We start from the raw sequence: 20,406 nt of genomic DNA, 5'->3' as shown, positions 1-20,406 counted from the left end.
GTGGAGGAAAAAGGATAATCCAATTTTGAACCATAATCATTTTTTTTAAATTTATTAACTTAAATATTTTTATTTTTTTCAATCAGTTTGAAACCAAATCAGAATCCTTGTTTTTGGTTCTGATTTGATTCAAAATCGTAGAGCCATTGATTGATTTTTATTTTGATATTTGATCAATTTGATTTTAATTTGACTTGACTCTCATGGACTTTTATGATTGATATGTAGGCCGAGAAAAGCTAAATAATTCACCTCGAATCAAGACAACCTTCATTTGATGGTAGACTTTGTTAGCCTATAATCACTAAATCAAAATGATAATATTTATATTAAAATGAATTTTTTTTATTATTATTATTGAGAGTTGAAAATTCTTTTTTTACTATAAAAGGGATATCCTTGTAGGGTTTAAGAATTATGATTCATTTCTCTGACTCCCTTTCAGGCATTTTATAGGTGTTTTTATTTTTATTTTTAATATTATCTAAATTGAACATTATATGAGGATGATACTGTGCAAATTCTTGTGTATCTCATCTCAACAAAAAGCTATATTCTCACACTCCATAATAGATTGATGATCAAAATGTGACCTCATTGATTTTTAATTAAATTTATCATATGTGTTTTTATGCCATTCTATTATTCTCATCATCTCACATTCTGTTATAGTAAGTTAAATTCATATTTTTTTTTCTTTTATATTAAAATGATGTGCAATAAGATTATTAATTTCCTCTATCAATAACGAAAATGTTCTATGTCTTTGTAATGTGCATGCTCACTTCCAAACTCGGATTCAAATATTATTATTAATTAAATAATAATAATTAAGTATTTAATTATATAATAATTAAATATATACAATTGGGACTCTCAAGTAAATTTTAAGTTTGTGATAGATTAACAAGTAAATAGAATATTTGAAACCGAAGGGTTTATCAGTCTTTTTCTTAATTTTTATCTATTATTGTTGTTGTTGTTGTTATTATTATTATTATTATTATTATTATTATCGTTTATATTCATCCTAATAATCTGTTAAGAGATATCGAGGAGGAGGAAAGGAGGGACGACGCGGAAGAGGAGCAGAAGCTTCGATCCTTGTTCATGGCTTCCTCGCCTGCTCCTGTCAATCGCCGATCCGACGGCCAACTCTACGCCGTCGCTTTGTCCCGCACCGGGGAAGCCAAAGCCCAAGCCGCCTTGGCCAAGATCATAGCCATCATCTCCACCACTCCTGCCCCGACTCCTCCTCCTCGCCCCGTGTCCGACGCGTTCGGCCGCGGCGTCGGCGGAGATCTCGGGGCGGCGCGTGGGATGACGAAAGAGCCGGGCTTTGGCGTCGATCCGAGGCTTAGGTGGGGCCTGACGCCAGAGATCGGACGAGGACCCGCCGAGGGAGATGGCCCCACGGCGCACAGCGTCGTCGTGGATGCCTCCGCGCCGGTGGATTCCGGAGGCGCGGAGGGCGCGACCTTCGCGATGGCCCCAGCGGTGGCAGTTGGCGGCGTCGACGTTTTGACTGCGGTCAATAGTTCCGAGGGCGAATGCGATCCTGAAGAGAAGAACGAGGGCGAGGGCCACGGGGAGGCGGCAGAACACGACGCCAAAAAGGAGGTCTTCGTAGAACAAGAAGAAACGAAGGGAAGCGGGGAAGGAGAAGAAGCGGCGACCCCTGCAACCACCACCACCACCACCATCACGAGCAGCAGCAGCAGTAGGATCGCAGGAAAGGACCGAGAGAATCAGGGATGCTTGGATTTGCTTCTGGAGGCTGTCCGTCAGGTGTCAGGCGGCGTCTTCGAGGAGGGGCCGGAGGAAAAGAAGGTCGAGCCAGAGGCTTCGCCCGCGGAGGGATCCTCCGCCCCGCCCGACAGGGCGCCGACCTTTTCGGGCGGTGGGGGAAAGAAGCGGTGGATTCCGTCCGATCTCGACGATACGGAGACGGCCCCGATCGTGCGCTCGAAGCGGGGAAGGAGCCAGGCGCTGCCGAGGAGGTACCGCGACTCTGTCCTCGACCCTTGGCGGAAGCCGCCCGCCCTCACCCGCCACGGCCGGGCGGCGTGGCCATGACCGAGCCGCCGCCCCCGGCGCCCGATCGCAGCAATTGGATGTCGTGACCTATTTCGTTCCTTTTTTCTTTCTTTCTTCTCTTTTTGTCTACAGTATAGTAGTCCGGTATTGACGTAAGCAGAATGCATAAGCGTTTATGTTTTGCTATCAATGGAGAAGAATGACCCTCAAAAGCTCTCGTGTCGGATATTGCCAATATTATAACTATATTTACTATCTAACGCAACGTGAATTTGACTTTTCCCACTTCAATTTTGACCTCCCTCGTCAATATTGGAAGCCTCATTGACGTCCCCGAGGAAGGGGAGCCATTTCCCTCCCCGCAGTTGCAGGCTCAGACGTGAGCGTACCTGGTTCGAGTGGGTTCACCACTTGCCGGTCCCCGCTGCAGTTGCAGATGCCGGTGGGTCACCGCTGCGGCCGCCAACATCGAAGGATTAATAATGCCTGGAGAGAGAGAGAGAGAGAGAGAGAGAGAGAGAGAGAGAGAGAGATTCCGATGATGCATTAAAGCAATTCGGAACTAAACCATTACAATCGACGTCCCACCGAAACAGAACTTGGAATCCCGATCTCAAACATTACTGTAGAAAAAATCCATCTGAAATGCTCCTGCAGATGGACTTAGCGAAAGAAATCTATCGACTTGTTCAACTCCTCCAGCTTCCTCATCCTCAGTCTCTCGCTCTCGCTGACCAGCTGCTCGAACAATGAACATGACGAACTCAATCAATACTACTGCTTCCATGGATGGCAAGCTCGGTCAACAGCTTACCAAATAAAAGAAGACGCAAAAGAAAGAAAAGTCACCTCCATGAGTTTGGCCACTAGCTGAGACTTCTCCTTGTTCTTCCCATTGAAGGCTTCGAGAGCTTCTTTGTATTCTTTTTCCTTCACAAAATGTGATCATCCAGGTCATGGTTAAACTAGATTGCAACACGTAAATTGATCATCAAACAACACTCGGTTTCTAGAAGATCTAAACTTTGGTTTACCTTCCTCAGACAGGATTGTCCGAGAGGTTTCAATGCACGATTGACTACGTCTATCTTCTTGCGTAATGCCGCCGCTTCGTTCCTGGTTGGATCTACCATGGCTTCCAGTTCCTACCAGAATCCAAGTTAGGATATGTAATCATGGCTATCAGACGTTTTCCTGGATTCTAATGGATCAGAATTATAGATGGTGCATGGTTCTACTTACGCCTCGGATCATGGCCAAGTGTTTAGCCTCCTCTTCCACTCTGCACAACTGAGCAAAAACCTTCTCTTTGACCTCCATTTTCTTCCTCTCGATCTCTTCTTCTCTTGCTTGGAATGAGGAAAGAGCTGACCTCGGTGATTCTTCTTCACCATCCTCCTCCATTAGCCGAGAGTTCTTGATTTGTCGAATGTGCTGCTGCTGTCCTTCCTCCATTAGACCCTCTCAACGCTTCTTCAGAGCCGACAGACCTCTCTCCTACCTTCTTCTCCTCTTCGACGCAGCCCTTCCTTTCACTTCTGTCCCTGCACGAGCTGCGTTGTTATGAAGAGACTTGGAAGGAGAGTCGTAGGCGCCAAGATAAAGCACATGAGCTACCACCTGGCTTTCCATCATGAACATCCATATTACTCGTACTTCATTATGAAGCTGATCGCAATATGAGACTTCATATTCCGTGTAGCGAGGGTGGTCTGCCAGACTCGGCCTTTCTTCTTCGCTTGGCTTCGAGGCAAAGCAATTTCCACGCAGCAGCGATGGAACACTCCATGCCCCTACTTCTGTCAGGATCACACGAGATGGTTATGATGCGAGTCAAGGAAGTGCACCTCAGCCTCTCATATGTGGGAAATAATGCATTAGCCCTTATAATATTTGTTTTTCTTTCTCTTTATATATATTCCTCTGAATATTAATTGGATTTATACTATAATATAAAGAATATCACTTGTTCATAACCCAAAGTCCATCCTGTCTCACTCCACAAAACAATCTATCAAGCAGTTTCATGAAAGTAAATATTATCCCATCTTATAAATCTAACAAATATATATATTAGTAATAATAATATTATTATTCTTATATATTTTTTGGATGAATTATGGTAAAAAGTTCCTTTTTTTTTCCAATAAAAATTTTAAATATTTTTTAATCGGTATTCTTTTTGCCATATTTTCTAGGATACTCCTAATAAGACATAACAATTACTCTCATCCTTTTTTTTAGGGGACCAAATGATAGGGTAAAATCAATCTAATTAATCAATTAAAGTGATTTTTAATATATATATATATATATATATATATATATATATATATATATATATATATATATATATATATATACTGTAAATAACAAGTGATGAATATAGGATTCAAGCTTAGGACTTTGCAATAAATTGTCGAAGTTCTTACCAATTAAACTAGTTGACATGATAAAAAAATATATTTAATAAGGTTTCAAACCATTAATATTTGGAATGAAAGTAAATCTTCCTATTAGATAGTTTTTGTTTCTAAACTAATAAAAAATATTTATTTGAAATCTTATTTTTACATATGAAACATTGAAATGAATTCTATTTAGTTTTGAATCAATTTATCATAATTATAATAATTTTAAACAGACTTAAATATTTTGGTGAAGAATCCAAAAACATTATAAACCTATCAAAAAATTACTGTACACAAGAGAATAACTAATTCATAATATAATCAAGCATTACTTCAATCATCATGAGGTATTTAAGGAGTTATGTCAATTTTTTTCGAAAATATCAAAAAGGAAGTATCTTTCGGAAAAAAAATTAAAAAATACTGAAATTTGCCCTTTTTTTTTATAGTAAATATATATGACCTTATATCTCACATATGCATAATATTATTTTTGTTGATGGAATGCCGTTCCCATAAATATATGTTTGTTCTTATCCTCTTCAATGTTATCATTTCCCCCATCGGATATGAAGCTTCGTTGCGGCCGTTACAGCGAGTGGATATGTTCTTTATATTTCCCCTAATTTCTAGTGTCGTCATGTATGTGTGTCATCCTCAGCAATTCCCGTCTCTTCCGATCCCGTTCCCCGTTTCGAGGTCATTCACTTCCTCTTCCTGGTAATTTCCTGTTCTTCTCGATTAATTGGTGTTGAGGGTTTTCCAGCTTCCTGGTCGGTTAATCGATGTCGTCAAGAATCCGGTCGGTGCTTCTCCCGAGCCTCCGCCGCCCGACTATTTGCTTCTTCTATTAATATATTCTGGTGATCATCCGACGGGTTTTGTAGGGTTCGTAGGGTTTTCAATCGAGTTGGTGAAAGAAATTGGCAAGCTGGGGGTTTTGCTATTTTTGTTTGGCGAGTGTTCTTTGAGCCTCTTGTTGATCTCATGGGGTTGTATTATCTCCATTTGTTGTGACTTTTTGGAACCAAAAATGATCTTTTTCTGCGACTTCTGTTCTCAGGCCTCTGGATAATGTGCGCGGTTGATTCTGTAAGGTATCAATACAAATTTGTTGTTTGATGTTTCGATGATGGGTTCTTCGGAGGTAGCTATGCATGCCCTATCTGGGGCAGTACCTGCCCATTTTAGTCCCAGTTTATTTGCGAATGCGCCGCACCTAGCTATCCCCTATAAAACTCGTGGGAAGTACCGGAGGAAGAGTCGTGCGCTCGCAGCATCATGTTCTACATCAAGAATGCGGAACGGTTGCCTGAGAGATTATGGATTTAGGAACATCAATAACCGATTGTTGTCTTTGAAATGCAAGTGCCAGCGAGCTGAGAGCACCAGTGGAGATGCCAACAAGACCTGGTTCACTGAACCAACGAGTAAGGCAGATCAGATTCTTGGTGAGCTGAATGGGCAGAAAGTTGTTGATTTTGAGAATGGTTCTGTCATCATGCCTAATGATGTATCAGTCAATCAGTCATCGGACAAGACAAGAGGAAACTCTGTTGAGGATGTGGCGTGGCGGCTTTTACAGGAATCTGTGGTTTATTATTGTGGAACTCCAGTTGGAACTATTGCAGCAAAGGATCCATCAGATAGCGGTAGCAGTGTTTTGAACTATGATCAGGTTTTCATTCGTGATTTCATACCTTCGGGGATGGCTTTTCTACTAATGGGAGAATATGAAATTGTCCGCAACTTCATTCTTCACACTCTTCAGCTGCAGGTAATGCATTAAATTGTCATACATGCCTGTGATTTGGAGTGTAGGTAAGAAGTTTCCTGTTGTCTTTACTACTAGAAGTGGCACAAGAGTCAACAATTGGAATGAAAAGGGTGTTAAAATATGTCTTGTGTTTTCTTCTTCATTAGATTGTTTTTCTACTTTATTTTGTTACCCATCATCTGTGTATGGAGACTTTCACATCATGAGTTGAGAGTTTAGGAAACAAAGCTTGCATGTTATAGTGCTCGTAGATTCAAATCATAATGTCGTCACTGCACTAACAGCTACACCTGAGTTTTCCATCTATAGAGTATAGAGAACACCATTCAAATTCTTTTTTAAAATTTGTAGAGCTGGGAGAAGACAATGGATTGTCACAGTCCAGGTCAGGGATTGATGCCAGCAAGCTTCAAGATTAGGACAGTTCCGCTTGATGGTGATGACTCTGCTACTGAAGAAGTCTTGGACCCTGATTTTGGAGAAGCTGCAATAGGACGTGTAGCACCAGTTGATTCAGGTATGTTATCCTATATTTTCTTTTTCGCAATGGATAAGTGGCAAGGCAGAATTCGAGCCCAGGACCTTGTGATAAACTGTCAAGAGCTTTACTAGCTAAGTTAGCTGACACCTTCTACATTATCATACATTGCCACATAGCTGACAAGTTTTCTTATAATATTCATTAGTACCTCAAGGAGTTATACTGTACTTGGATGTTGTTGATAAGAGAAGTCTTTTGCTATACATCTAGTTGCGTTTTGTGGTGTCTGCTTATAATTTTGGATGTTCACTAGGATTTATTCAAATCTCTCTGCAAGGTTTAGCATTCTGCTTAATCATGGATGTTGACTGTTAAACATGCTATTATATTCGACTGCAGGATTATGGTGGATTATACTGCTACGGGCTTATGGAAAATGCTCTGGAGATCTCTCAGTCCAGGAAAGAATTGATGTGCAGACAGGCATCAAGATGATTCTAAAGCTTTGTTTAGCTGATGGCTTTGACATGTTTCCAACATTATTAGTAACAGATGGTTCATGCATGATTGACCGCCGAATGGGGATTCATGGCCACCCTCTTGAAATTCAGGTGGCATTTTTTGCTTCCATTTTAACGACTTCTATTGTTCTTGAGTTAGATTAAGTGCTTCTGTTTCTTTTTTATAAAGAAAAATCTGAAGCGCTACATTAACATTTGGTATAAGCTGAATGGTAATCCTTAATATATTTGCTCTAAGTTGAACCAGAAGTTTGTCTTAATGGTGTTCTTTATGAGATATTTTTGGTAGGTGTCCAATTTGGCCATGTAATGTTGAATTGAAATTAGATTTTCTTTTGCAAATTACCACTTTGACTGGGTCATTTTAACCCTTGTTAACATTTGTTTGCTCTCCATCCACCAAATTAATCTTCTTTAACCCTGAACCAGCAAACTCACACTCATGAATTGCTTAAGATTCTTGCTTCTGTTGGATAGCACCTCAATTTTTAGAGGAAAGCTGTCACATGAAACAAATGAATGAGTTCCCTCTAAATCATTTATGGGTGTATGTCTGACTGGGCCTTGTATGTGCAGGCACTGTTCTATTCGGCACTTGTATGTGCTCGGGAGATGCTTGCACCAGAGGATGGATCAGCAGACCTTATTCGAGCATTAAATAACAGACTAATAGCACTGTCATTTCACATTCGGGAGTATTATTGGGTAGACAAGAGAAAACTCAATGAGATCTACAGATACAAAACAGAAGAATATTCTTATGATGCTGTGAACAAGTTCAACATCTACCCTGATCAAATTTCTCCATGGCTAGTGGAATGGATGCCTGAGAAAGGAGGTTACTTTATTGGAAATTTGCAGCCTGCACATATGGATTTTCGTTTCTTTTCTCTAGGAAATCTGTGGTCTATAGTGAGCAGTCTAGCAACTACACATCAATCACTTGCCATTTTGGATCTTATTGAGGCTAAATGGTCTGATTTGGTGGCAGATATGCCATTTAAGATATGTTATCCTGCTCTTGAGGGTCAGGAATGGCAAATTATTACTGGCAGTGATCCCAAAAATACGTAATCTTTCAGCATCTACTAATAGTACCTTGCCATTTGAGTTTCCAGTACTTTACTCTAATCTATGAGTCTGCTTTCTGCAGGCCTTGGTCATACCACAATGGAGGTTCCTGGCCAACATTGCTCTGGCAGGTGGGCAATACACCAATGTTACTTGTCTGGGATTACCCTGTTTTCTTTTTAGTGTATTGATGATATACACATAAATATCTGACTTCTGTTTTGTCTTTTGCATGCCTACTTTTTGACATGAGTTTGATTATTATTGACTAGAGTAGAAATGATATATCAAGTGCCGAGAGGTATCTTATGCATGCTGCATGTCGAGGTCAGACACTTGAAAATAGTATAACTGGTGAACCATTCTCAGTACTCATACAAATTATTGGCAGTCATAAACCTTTTGTCTGGCTGGGTGAGTATGCCTTGACAAGAAGTAGCCATTGTTTGTGGGTTTATGTCCCAAATGGATCGGAACTCATGGCCTGGAGAGTCATGCTAACAGTGGTTCCATCTTGCCTCACATCCTGGCACTTCGTTGTGAAATTGAGATTTAAGTAGAACCAAATTCTGCATGTTGACACTTTGCTTGTAATGCTGGGAACTTTTACTGATGGAAATGAAGATGTTGCATTTTAAAAGATCTGCAATCTATACTTTGGGCAGATTCATTTGTTTACTGGAGATAGTTCTCACATGAAAGACATCTTAATGCTGACTTATCCTTTTGTGATCAAAATGCAGCTCACAGTTGCATGCATTAAAATGAACAGGCCAGAAATTGCTGCAAGAGCCATTGAGGTTGCGGAAAAGCGCATTGCAGCAGACAGGTGGCCTGAATATTATGATACCAAGCGAGCACGATTCATTGGAAAACAAGCTCGTCTGTACCAAACTTGGTCCATCGCAGGCTTCCTGGTGGCGAAGCTGCTGCTAAAAAACCCAGATGCTGCAAGAAACATATGGAACGACGAGGATGCAGAGATTGTGAATGCCTTGAACATCATTGTCGATTCCAACCCAAGGAAGCGAGGCAGGAAGGTGCTAAAGAAAACCTATATCATTTGAGGAGACGAGCTTTTATTTATTTTGATCAAGAGAACAAGTTTGAAGCTTTGCATATGAGAAATCGAGAAGGAAGATGAATGCCATTGTTTGTTCCCGAATCATACAACTTTGTAGTGTTGTACACATGAATCCCATGTTAGCTTTTTCTTTGCATTCCATAAGCCATGATGGAATAGGGTGTTATGTTGTACGACATATTAAGAGGAGAATGTAAAATTATGATATCATTGACATCATTTATTTTTCTCAATTATTGATGAATTATTTTTTATTATATTATATTGCGTACAACATGCTTCTATACGAAGTCAAACCTGAAACGTATCATCAATTGTCTAACCATCAGGATATTTTCACAGAGATAATTGTTCAAGTATTTTAATTTTCAAAAGTAAAATTTTTAATTTCCTTTCTGATAGAGAAAATATTCACTTCAATCTCGCCTTAGATTTGTGATGGCATAATCAACAAGGAGAAAACAAATCTCACTCAACAATTGGGTCACGTGCATATCAACCCAATATAAAATATTGAAAGAATATTCTTAATATCATAAGATATTTCTTCGGGTTAAGCCCATTATAAAAAAAATTCATCATGTCGTAATAATTGAAATAAGTTATTGTTTACTTGAAATTCTTGTTTTTTGTTTTGTGATAGATTAGATCATCAGAGGGATCACATGGGAAACCCCATCCAATCTCGATTTTTGTATAGGTCAATCACCGAGCAAACATCCAAGCGATCATCACATCAGACAAGATCATCAGAGGGATCACATGGGGAACCTTATCCATTCTCAATTTTTGTACAGGTCAACCACCCCATCCAATCTACTGTTTGATGATTCGAGCCTCTCTTTTGATCACATCAAACTTTTAATGCATGCGGATTTCAACCGGATCGAGTTGATCCAATCATCACCAACACTCATCAAGAAAATCTATAAGTTTGTATTTTATCTCCAAATAATGCCCTTATGAAATGAAAGTCCCCATAATAAAAACATTTAATGTGATCCAATCCACATTAAGGAAAATCACAAACATCAAAATAGTAATTAGAAGCTGACAGGAAGAACGTAACTCATGAATAGTTGCTGACATGTGAGCCCCACTCGTTCACTACTCTTGACTCAACTTTTAAAAAATTTTATAAAATATTTTTTTTTATAAATAATAATTTTACCCTTAGTCCTTGTCGGACTTGTCTTGTTCTTATTGTTCTCGCTTATCATATAGGCAATCAGTTCACAGCCCTCACGTAATGAAAAGGGGGCATGGAGGTGTCGACGGGTTTGATAGGACCAACGAAGTCCATAAATATGAAGATGGTTCTCGTGTAAGAGTGATGCAAGTAAGGGCGGGTTTGATAGGGGCTAGGAATAAAATTATCTTTTTACATAATAAAAGACGCTCTATAAGAATTTTTGAAAGTTAAGATATTTTATATAGACAATCATTGTCCTCGTTTATTATATAGACAATCAGCACGTGATGAAAAGGGGGCACGGAGGTGACGACGGGTTTGACAGGGCCAACGAAATCCATAAATACGAAGATGGTTATCGTGCAAGAGTGATGCAAGCAAGGGCAGGTTCGATAGGGGCTAGGAATAAAATTATCTTTTCACATAATAAAAGACGTTTTGTAAGAATTTTTGAAAATTAAAGATATTTTATGAGAATTTTTCAAAGATAAATTAAAAAAATATCTCTTTTTTTTTTCTCAAGAGAGATTGGATCGATGAGTTTAATAAATTTCTTATGACAACCATTTAGCATGATATTTCCACTTGCCAAAAGATAAATATGTATAAATTGCATACATATTATTAGAACATCTAACAACTTCTGTACATGGTTTGACTATCAATTTCTTTTCATTAGTTATCCTTATAGTGAAAATATAGGGATGTTTAGGTAAATTATGTATTTTATCCTTTTTAATATAGTTGGAGATGTTGAGCTGAATTTGTTTTGGATGGATTTTAATGAAAAATATATTAATAGTAAATTAATATATATGCTAGACTAAAATTTATGAAGGTAAACAAAGAAATAAGAGTCCACAAGTGAGAGTGTTACAACACATGACTGCTGCATATTCAAATTTTATATGCTAAATATTATCAAAATAATATCAAATTATATAATGTAATATAATATGATATGCTATAACATTAACATAAAATAAGTTTGGATAGGACTCACACGGTCCATATTATTAGAAATCCAATATTCTAACCCTACTCGACTACTCCAAGAATTGATCTTCCTCGCCGGTGAGCTCATAAATTATTCTCTCCTATTGAAGTTTGTTCTCACGTTTGATACCAATTGTTCATAGAATGTGGATTGCCTGAATATTTTTCTAATCATATCGTAGGAGGATTATTTTATTTTATTTTATTTATTATTGATAGGGAATTCAGGAGGATTTGATGATGATGTTGAATATAGATGCTGACTAATTAAGAACTAACCACTATTATAAGGTTTCAATATCACAACAACTTCAAAATCTATCATACCATCTTTAATTCCTTATATTATTTAATTATATTAATTTGATCAAAATTATGTGTGGGTCCCATCTAGTTCTCGATCGAGACTGGCCTCATATTTGCTGTTCGGCGCCAACAACCGAGCAGAGGCAGGTTTCGATGTATGCACTGAGCCCATGGAGGGTTAGGTCAATGCATTCTTCGTGGATAAGAGCATATAAAACATATGATACGTCTTACGTGAAAAAAAAAAAAATTTAAAGTATACATGCGTGTCTTTTGTGGATAAGTGTATTGATACAATGTGTCATCAATGGATAAGAGCATATGAAGTGTCCAATGTGTTCTTGATGGACAAATACATTTAAAGAGTATCAAACACCGTTTCTTTCACGATATAGGAGTCTATGATGCATGATACATCCTTCGAGGATAGAAACATTTAAATAATACAATATGTTTTTCTCGAGCTAAGCATCCAAAAGTGCCTGATATATCTTTCTTAAGCTAAGAAACCAAATAATACCCAATGTACCCTTTTCAGGTAAGGCATACAAGAGCACTTAGATGTGTCATTCTTGGGCTAAACATCCAAAGGGTGCCTGATGCATTCTTGGGCTAAATATCCAAAGGGTGTATAATGTATTCTTAGGCTTGCTAGTCATAGATGCTCTACAAGTCAATCACATTTAAACACATACCCTAAATAATCTCAATCATAGCTTATTCGAGAGGGACATCGAGATAACCGAATAGACTGGTGTACTGTATACCCGTATATGATGGAGATGGCTGGTCTCATAGTTGCTCGTGTGGGGACACTAGGATATAGTGCATGTGCTCATTGGAGAATAAATTCACTGATTGATCCGCTCATTGAATGATGGATGGTTAATGATGTCTTATTGTTAGACAACAATTTCGTAGTTCTAGTGATGTATCTGCTTCTTAGATTTGAGACACCAATGATGTCCTGTATGAGTACTTCACTCTTTGATACCAGAATTATAAGTCCGAAGGTTTCGGATCTAGCACAACCGATCATCGGGAGTGGTAACCAACCTTACAAGGGCTATTGAGTGTCGATAGAGAATCATCTACTCTCGGTGTTATGAGTGGAATATCCCATATGTTCTTGCTCAAACAAATCCCTAGCTAGGGTCATTCAGATTGAGAGAGAAAGAGTTCTCCGAAAGAATCCGATTAAAGCAAGGCTTGAGTAGAAATTGTATGGGCATGAAATTACCATGCCTAGTATACAGTCATTAGGGTATTAAATGGATAAGAGACTATAGATACATTATAACTAAGGATAGATAAGTCCAATGGATTGGATTCCTCTGTAACGTTTGAGGACTGTGACGTAGTGGCTTAGTATGTCCACAATCGATGAGTCGAGTGAATTATTATGAAGATAATAATTCATTGAGCTAGAATAAGTCATGATAGGTATGACTCACTGCTAGCTCGATATTGGGCCTAGAAGGTCACACACATATGGTAGGTATTGCGATGAGTAGAAGTTCAGATATGAGATATCTGTCGGAGCCCCTATCTTATTGAATATCTAATAAGCCCCTGAATTATTGGATCCTATGGATGAGATCCAAGAGCCAATGAGAGATTATTAGATAGAGATCCACTAATCTAAGAGGCTTGGGTGGTCGGATGGAGATCCAATACCCAATAAGGTAGGATCCATTAAGGTTTAGTTGACAAGGGGACTCTATAAATAAGAGGGAACTAAAGGTTCATAGGCTAGAGTTTCTCTTGGTTGTCATCTCCTATTCTCCTCTCCCCTTCTCCTCCTCAGATAGTAGGCATGGAGATTAGGGCAGTGATTTGATGAGCGTTGTTGTAGCTCTACTATGTGGATTACTGTTAGAGAGGAGGACGCTTGACCTCTTTCATCCTTTCCTACAGATCTGCAAAGATTCAGGAATATACGATCTCCCTAGGTAAAACACAATATTTCATATATGCAGTTTATAGTTTTGCAGATTTTGCGCACCAATCTTCGTACGACGATAAACATATTTTTAAAAATTTAAATATTTTTATTTTTTGTTCTTCCATTGCGCATGTGATGTCACCCCTTAAATTTTTCTATAGTGGTATCAGAGCCAGGTTGCTCGTGTGAAATATTAGTTTTGAACTATGTGTGTTGTGTTTTGGGAAGCCTTTTGTCGTCAAAATCATTGGCGCAAAATGTGAGATAGGGTAGCAGTTGTTGCTGCCCTTGTAGGTTGGCCAATGGCTGCTTGCAACCGTGGCTGAGGCCTAGCCACCTACGTGCAAGTGGCTGGCGAGCAGCAACCAGTCGCCTATAGGGGCAGCGATGCTTGTGGGCGCTGCGCTTGTAAGTAGAGTCGTCCACGGGGGTGCCCACCTACAAGATGTGTTGAGATGCCGATGGAACCAATGAGAATGAGATGGATGATCACAAGGCATAGAGATGCACCGCTGCACACATAGATCTTGATGTGAGTGATTAGGCCCACTGGCTTAGCCTGATCACATTAGACTATGATCCATAATCATCTTGTGTGATTGCTTATGTGATGTGTGATTACTTGTACTCCTAATAGATATGCATATATATTTGTATGTGATGTAGATATATATTAAATATATATGTGTGTGACATATTATATTAGGAGACCAAATCAAAATCCCCTCTCTCGATAATATTAAGTCGGTAAACATAAGACAATTAGATTGACCCATGTGGCCTTCCATTATTATAAGTAGGGACCGAATCTTGACGTAGGTTGAGTTATTCAAGTCCCTCGAGGCTCACCTATATCGTGGTTCACTATCTTGCATACAATATAGAGATGTCACTGGTGACCTGAGGATATGGTATGATTGGTCGAGTCCCTCGAGGGTATATCATCGAATCATACTCATCTTATAACGATGATATTAACTTAATCGAACATCATGGTTGGTCAAGTCCCTCAAGACCATGATGGTTCGTAGGCCGAACAAGATAGAAATCACAAAAAGTTGTGATCGGTAAGAGTTACCTATCTTTTGGGCTTAGTGTGATTAGTTGAGTCCCTCGAGGTTACACTAAGATGCTTATTGGATCCCGATCCTCACTAGAAGTCTACTAGAGACTTCCATTTCACGTACTGAGGGTGTCGCGTGACTTATTAGAAAAATAGTAATAGCAGATTAAGATAAAAATCCATATCTTATTTGTTTATTTCTCTACAAAATCTGTATGTTATTTATTTATGCTGCATCTTTATTTTTAGAAAATGTCACTTTCAAATCCCTTACGTGGCATACTTGATGTCAATCACCTCATTAGTCTATATTGTACGGATTGGCTCTACAACATGAGAATTATTCTCATAGTGGAGAAAATCATTTATGTCCTTGATATAGTGATGCTTATGCCCGAGGAAAGGGCAAGCAAGGATGAAATCGCTTGCTAAGTGAAGTACATAGATGACTTCACTCTTGCTCGGTGTTACATATTGGGCTCAATGACTCTTAAGTTACAAGTGTACTGTATACCCATAAATATGATGAAGGTGGCTGGTCTCATAGCTGCTCGTGTGGGGACATTAGGGATACAGTGTATGTGCTCATTAGAGAATGAGTTCACTGATCGATCTGCTCACGGAATGCTGGATGGTTGATGATACCTTATTGTCAAATAGCAATTCCGTAGTCTCAATGATATATCTGGTCCTTAGACTTGAGACACAAAGAATGTCTTGTATGAGTACTCCATTCTTTGATACTAGACTTCTAGGTCTGGAGGTTCTAGATTTAGCACAACCGATCATCGAGAGTGGTAGTCAACCTTACAAGGGCTATTGAGTGTCGATAGAGGATCATCCGCTCTCGGTGTTATGAGAGGAATATTCTATGTGTTCTTGCTCAAACAAATCTCTAGTTAGGGTCATTCGGATTGAGAGAGAAAGAGTTCTCTAGGAGAATCCGATTAGAGCAAGACTCAAGTAGAAATTGTATGGGCCTGACAATACCATGCTCGATATATAGTCTCTGGGGTATTATATCAATAATAGACTATAAATACATGGTAACTAAGGATAGATGGGTCCAATGGATTGAATTTCCATCTATCGTCTAGGGACTATAACGTAGTGGCATAGTACGTTCGCAGTCGATGTGTTGAGTAAATTATTATGAAGATAATAATTCACTGAGCCAGAAAGAGTTCTGACAAGTATGACTCATGACTAGCTCGATATTGGGCCTAGAGGGTCACACACATATGGCAGGCGTTGCAACGAGTAGAGGTTCAAATATGAGATATCCGCCGGAGCCCCTATCTTATTGGATATCTAATAAGCTCATGAATTATTGGATCATATGGATGAGATCCAATAAGAGCCAATGAGAGATTATTGGATAGAGATCTACTAATCTAAGAGGCTTTGGTAGTTGGATGGAGATTCAATACCCAATATGATATGATCTATTATGGTTAAATTGATGGGGGGCACCGAGTATAAATAGGAGGGAACCAAAAGTTCATAGGCTACAACTTCTCTTAGTTGCTACCTCATATTCTCCTCTCATCTTCTCCTCCTTAGATAGCAGGCGTGAAGATTAGGATAGCAATTTGAGGATCGTCGTCGTAGCCCTACTGTGTGGATCATCGCTAGAGAGGAGGACGCTTGACCTTCTTCATCCTCTCCTATAGATCTGCAAGGATTTAGGGATATACAATCTCTCTAGATAAAACATAATATTTTATATATGTAGTTTTTAGTTTTACGGATTTTGTGCACCAATATTTGCATGACGACGAACATATTTTTGAAAATTTAGAGATTTTTATTTTTTGTTCTTCCGCTGCGTATGTGATGTCGCCACCTAAATTTCTTTATAGGGCTAAGCATCTAAAACGCTTCCAATGCACCCTTTAAGGGCATATAAAAAACCACCGTGTCCTTGAGTTGAGCAACTATGGTCCTCGATATGACAACACTAGCATACCAAGTCACCACTCGAGAGAAATGATTTGGCCCCAAGGCAAGTAGATTGACTGACCTTGGGTCAACCTACTTGACATGAGCTTGTCAACTAACGTCTAAGGTGACCAAGTCGATTAATGCATAAGGTGCCCAAGTCAACCAGCTCTTGAGGTGCCTAGGTTAGCCAACACATGAGGTGGCCAAGTCAACCGATGTTCGAGGTGCTTATTGAATCTCGTATTTTGATTATGAAACCAATTGATAATTATGTTTATGTTTTAATCTACGTTTTGAGTGATGCAGGATGCTTCGATAAGGATGAGACAATTAAAGTAGGAAAAATCATGTTGGGCCGGAGGAACATGTCAGAAGATTGGACGTTGGGCCGGTGGATCAATTGACGTATCGATAGAAGGTTTCGGGCCGTGGATTCGGGCATGGGGCCAAGAAGAGCAGACATTGTGCCAAGGATATCAGAGTTGCAGAGTTAACTGGCCGATTGGGTAATAGGCTGTAGGAGAGGACGATGCGCCGAAGAATCGGACAAAGCGTCGAGGGACCAATGACATGTCGGAAAACTTGATTAATGCTTAGTATTAATTGTCTAGATCGAAGTTTGTTTTACATGTGCAGGATTAACTACAATGGAAGTAAGACATGCAGTAGGAGTTGCGCCAGAGTCAAGACCATGATCATGTTAGGGGTTCGAGAGTTCGACGAAAGTCCGGATGGTCGTCGGAGGTTCTACAAGAACAAATCCGAGAAGTCAAGGAGCTTGCCAAAGAAGTTCGTCGGAACTCGTCAAGTGGATCATTGTAAGTCTAGGAGTTTGCCGAAAGTCCGCCGGAGCATCGCCGAAGGTTTGTCGGATATTCGCTGGAAGTTCGCCGAAAGCTCGTTGGAAGAAGCGATTGGCGCACCGAAGCAAGTTGTAGTATTAATGTCTTAAAATATCGTAGTTAGTATGAATATTAAGTTAGGAATGGGAGGTGATCCTATTAACTTAATCTGGGGGCAATTGGGCCCTTGACAGACCCAAATTGGGCCGAATGGATCAGCTCATTTGGACCCAGAATTCTTGGCCAACGGTGGCATCGCCTAGGAGCTCAGTCTCCCAAGAATTCTGAGCGATGGTACCACCCCTGTCAGGTGGTGGTACCACGTGAGCTCGGACTCCAAGCAATGCGAAGCGATAGTACTGCCCAATTATGGTGGTAGTACCGTTAGGACCCCGGAAATTCGGGAGATGACATTTTTGAGCTCTAAATTAAAACCAGTTGGGGCCTATATAAATCTCACCTTTTTCTGCATGAAAGGCGATCAAAATCTTGATCTTATTTTGAGAATTTAAGAGCTTAAAAGTGTTATAAAAAGCTAGAAGTTATTCTCCCTATTTTCTTTTAAGTTTTGATTATTCAAGAGAGGAGTGAAAATCTGTAAGGGTTGTCTCCTAAGACCGTCAAAAGGAGTAAAGCTGTAAAAGGGTGGTTAGCCTTCCTGCCTTCGCCTGTTGAAGGAAGGCCTCTAGTGGACGTCGGTGACCTGGTTGGAGGGGGAAGCCAAAAGTGGATATAGGTCAAGATTGACCGAACCACTCTAAATCTCGGTTTGCATTTATATTCTGCTCTTTATCTTAACTGTAAACTACCTCTGTTGCTTTACATCATCTATACTTCCGTTTGCTCTCAAGTTAAAGTTCTTTCCGAAACGGTTTTCGTACGAAAGTTTTTTTAATCGACGAAAGTTTTCAACTGCACTAATTCACCTCTTCCCTCTTAGTGCTCTTGATCCTAACAGTGCCTAGGTCGATCATTGCCTGAGATATCTAGGTCGACCAACACTCCAAGTGGCCTAGCCAGTCAGTGCTCGTGTTAACTAGTGCCCAGGCTAACAAACTGCTCAACATGACCAAGTTGACCAAGTGCTCGACATGACTAGGTCAATCAAGTTTCTGACGTGACCAGGTAGGCCAAGCATCCGCACGACTGAGAAGAGCAATGCTTGAGGTGACTAAATCGACTAGCACTCGAGGTGATTTGGTTGGCCAACACACGAGGTGACTAAGTTGATAGTGCCCAAGGTGACCAAGTTGACCAAAACCCATTGTGCTCATAATTGATGTGCTGAGCCAACACATGGCCGACTTCAGTATCTCTTCGAGAGATCAAAATACACATTTGATGAGATACATATAATAAGAAAAATATTCACACCAATAAAAACATGACATGTCGTAGCCTAGTTAGCATGAGGAGGATAAGGAACAAATGCTAAACGATTATTCTACTCATACCTCATAATATTTCGTAGGTCAAACCCATCATAAAAAAAACTTACTGAGTCGTGAAAATCAAGATGCAAGTTACTCACTAAGCCCTTGAGCAAGCATCCTAACCTCTCTTCCAATTAATATTAAACTTCTTATTAATTTGATTTTCTCATAAATTAGATTTTTCGTACCATCCGAGGGAAGGGGTGTTTTTATCCCTAAAGAATATAAAAGGAAATTAATAAGACTATAAACAAACAGTGAAACGGGGCGACGAAGAGAGAAGGAAAACCATGCCAAGTCAAAAGACACGTATCACAAAGGATGCATCCAAGCCAAGATACAGATATCACGCCAAACTGCGACCTCATCTCTCAACATTTTTATCCTGGAGGAGACAAAGCAGTGCATTAATATATGGCAACCGAGCCGGAGTTGCAGAACCCAACAAATTCACAAGACAGGCTTTGAGAAGACTCGTGCAAGCTGACAGCAAAAGGCAGAGGGGGGTGTATGTGTTCTTAGGGAAATAGGGGATGCATTTTACGTGTTCCCACGAATTTGTCTCAGGTTGTCTTTTCACGAGGACAAGTAAAATAAGCCTAACTAATTACTCGTTTTGATGATGTACCTAAATTGTTGGTTTCAATCATCTTAATTTATTTTTAATAACAAATGTGTGTAAGTAATTTTCCTTTAATTTTTTAGAAAAAAATTATGAAGAATTCTTATAGAACGTTCCAATTTTTTAATTTTTTTATAGAGTATCTTTTTTATAAATATTAATTTTATCCTTGATTTTCGTCGGACTCATTTAGTCATCGTCATCCTTGCATATTGTATAGGTGGCTAGTATCATTGTTTGCGACTCTCACGTGGAAAATAAATGCACGGAGGTGATGACAAATTTGACGAGGGCCAATGAGATCATAAGGTGATGATGGTTCTCGTGCGAGGGTGACATAGGTAAAGACGGGTTCAGTGGGGGCTAGAGACAATTATTTTTTCACAAAGATATTTTGTAAGAATTTTTTAAAAGTTAGGATGCTATACGAGAATTTTTTTAAGATAAATTTTTTTCAATAATTTATTTATTTTTCTCAAGAGAGATTGGATCGGTGAGCGTAAGAAATTTCTTATGACAACCATTTAGCATGATATATTGGTTTGTCAAAAGATAAAATTACAAACCTATTTTAGAGTATTCAAATTTTATATAATGTAATATAATATAATATGATATGATATAATATTAGTATAAAATTGATTGATGCATAAGTCTTGATAGTACTCAAAACACTCCACG

General features: G+C 39.2%; 2 protein-coding genes across 5 annotated transcripts; one reads left to right on the top strand and one right to left on the bottom strand.

The window, feature by feature from the left end:
- Positions 1 to 2,606: 2,606 nt before the first annotated feature.
- LOC135637568 (uncharacterized) lies at positions 2,607 to 3,297 on the bottom strand. The gene is made up of 3 exons (XM_065150160.1): positions 3,072 to 3,297; positions 2,887 to 2,967; positions 2,607 to 2,775 (listed from the first exon to the last, which is right to left on the bottom strand). The coding sequence occupies exons 1-3, from the start codon at positions 3,168 to 3,170 to the stop codon at positions 2,701 to 2,703; spliced, it is 255 nt and encodes an 84-aa protein (XP_065006232.1). The 5' UTR covers positions 3,171 to 3,297; the 3' UTR covers positions 2,607 to 2,700.
- Positions 3,298 to 4,996: 1,699 nt separating this feature from the next.
- LOC135584312 (neutral/alkaline invertase 3, chloroplastic-like) lies at positions 4,997 to 9,615 on the top strand. 4 transcript variants are annotated; one of them, XM_065133190.1, is made up of 7 exons: positions 4,997 to 5,168; positions 5,512 to 6,225; positions 6,577 to 6,742; positions 7,106 to 7,317; positions 7,804 to 8,297; positions 8,381 to 8,429; positions 9,042 to 9,615. In XM_065133190.1, the coding sequence occupies exons 2-7, from the start codon at positions 5,578 to 5,580 to the stop codon at positions 9,363 to 9,365; spliced, it is 1,893 nt and encodes a 630-aa protein (XP_064989262.1). In that variant the 5' UTR covers positions 4,997 to 5,168; positions 5,512 to 5,577; the 3' UTR covers positions 9,366 to 9,615. The 4 variants fall into 4 exon arrangements, with proteins under 4 accessions (XP_064989262.1, XP_064989284.1, XP_064989276.1 ...); XM_065133204.1 differs by having other exon boundaries at positions 5,000 to 5,147; XM_065133196.1 differs by having other exon boundaries at positions 5,017 to 5,147; positions 5,215 to 6,225.
- The last annotated feature ends 10,791 nt before the right edge of the window (positions 9,616 to 20,406 follow it).

The sequence above is a fragment of the Musa acuminata genome, chromosome BXJ1-3 (assembly GCF_036884655.1).
Source record: "Musa acuminata AAA Group cultivar baxijiao chromosome BXJ1-3, Cavendish_Baxijiao_AAA, whole genome shotgun sequence".
NCBI lineage: Eukaryota > Viridiplantae > Streptophyta > Magnoliopsida > Zingiberales > Musaceae > Musa > Musa acuminata.
Note: the sequence above shows the minus strand (reverse complement) of the source record. Positions and strands in the feature narration are given on the sequence as shown.

Coding starts and splice junctions, on each gene's coding strand:
- LOC135584312 (XM_065133190.1), top strand. CDS start 5,578: ATGATGGGTTCTTCGGAGGTAGCTATGCATGCCCTATCTGGGGCAGTA. Junction 6,743..7,105: donor TGTAGCACCAGTTGATTCAG/GTATGTTATCCT, acceptor ATTCGACTGCAG/GATTATGGTGGATTATACTG. Junction 7,318..7,803: donor GCCACCCTCTTGAAATTCAG/GTGGCATTTTTT, acceptor TTGTATGTGCAG/GCACTGTTCTATTCGGCACT.
- LOC135637568 (XM_065150160.1), bottom strand. CDS start 3,170: ATGGTAGATCCAACCAGGAACGAAGCGGCGGCATTACGCAAGAAGATA. Junction 2,968..3,071: donor GACAATCCTGTCTGAGGAAG/GTAAACCAAAGT, acceptor CATTTTGTGAAG/GAAAAAGAATACAAAGAAGC. Junction 2,776..2,886: donor TAGTGGCCAAACTCATGGAG/GTGACTTTTCTT, acceptor TTGTTCGAGCAG/CTGGTCAGCGAGAGCGAGAG.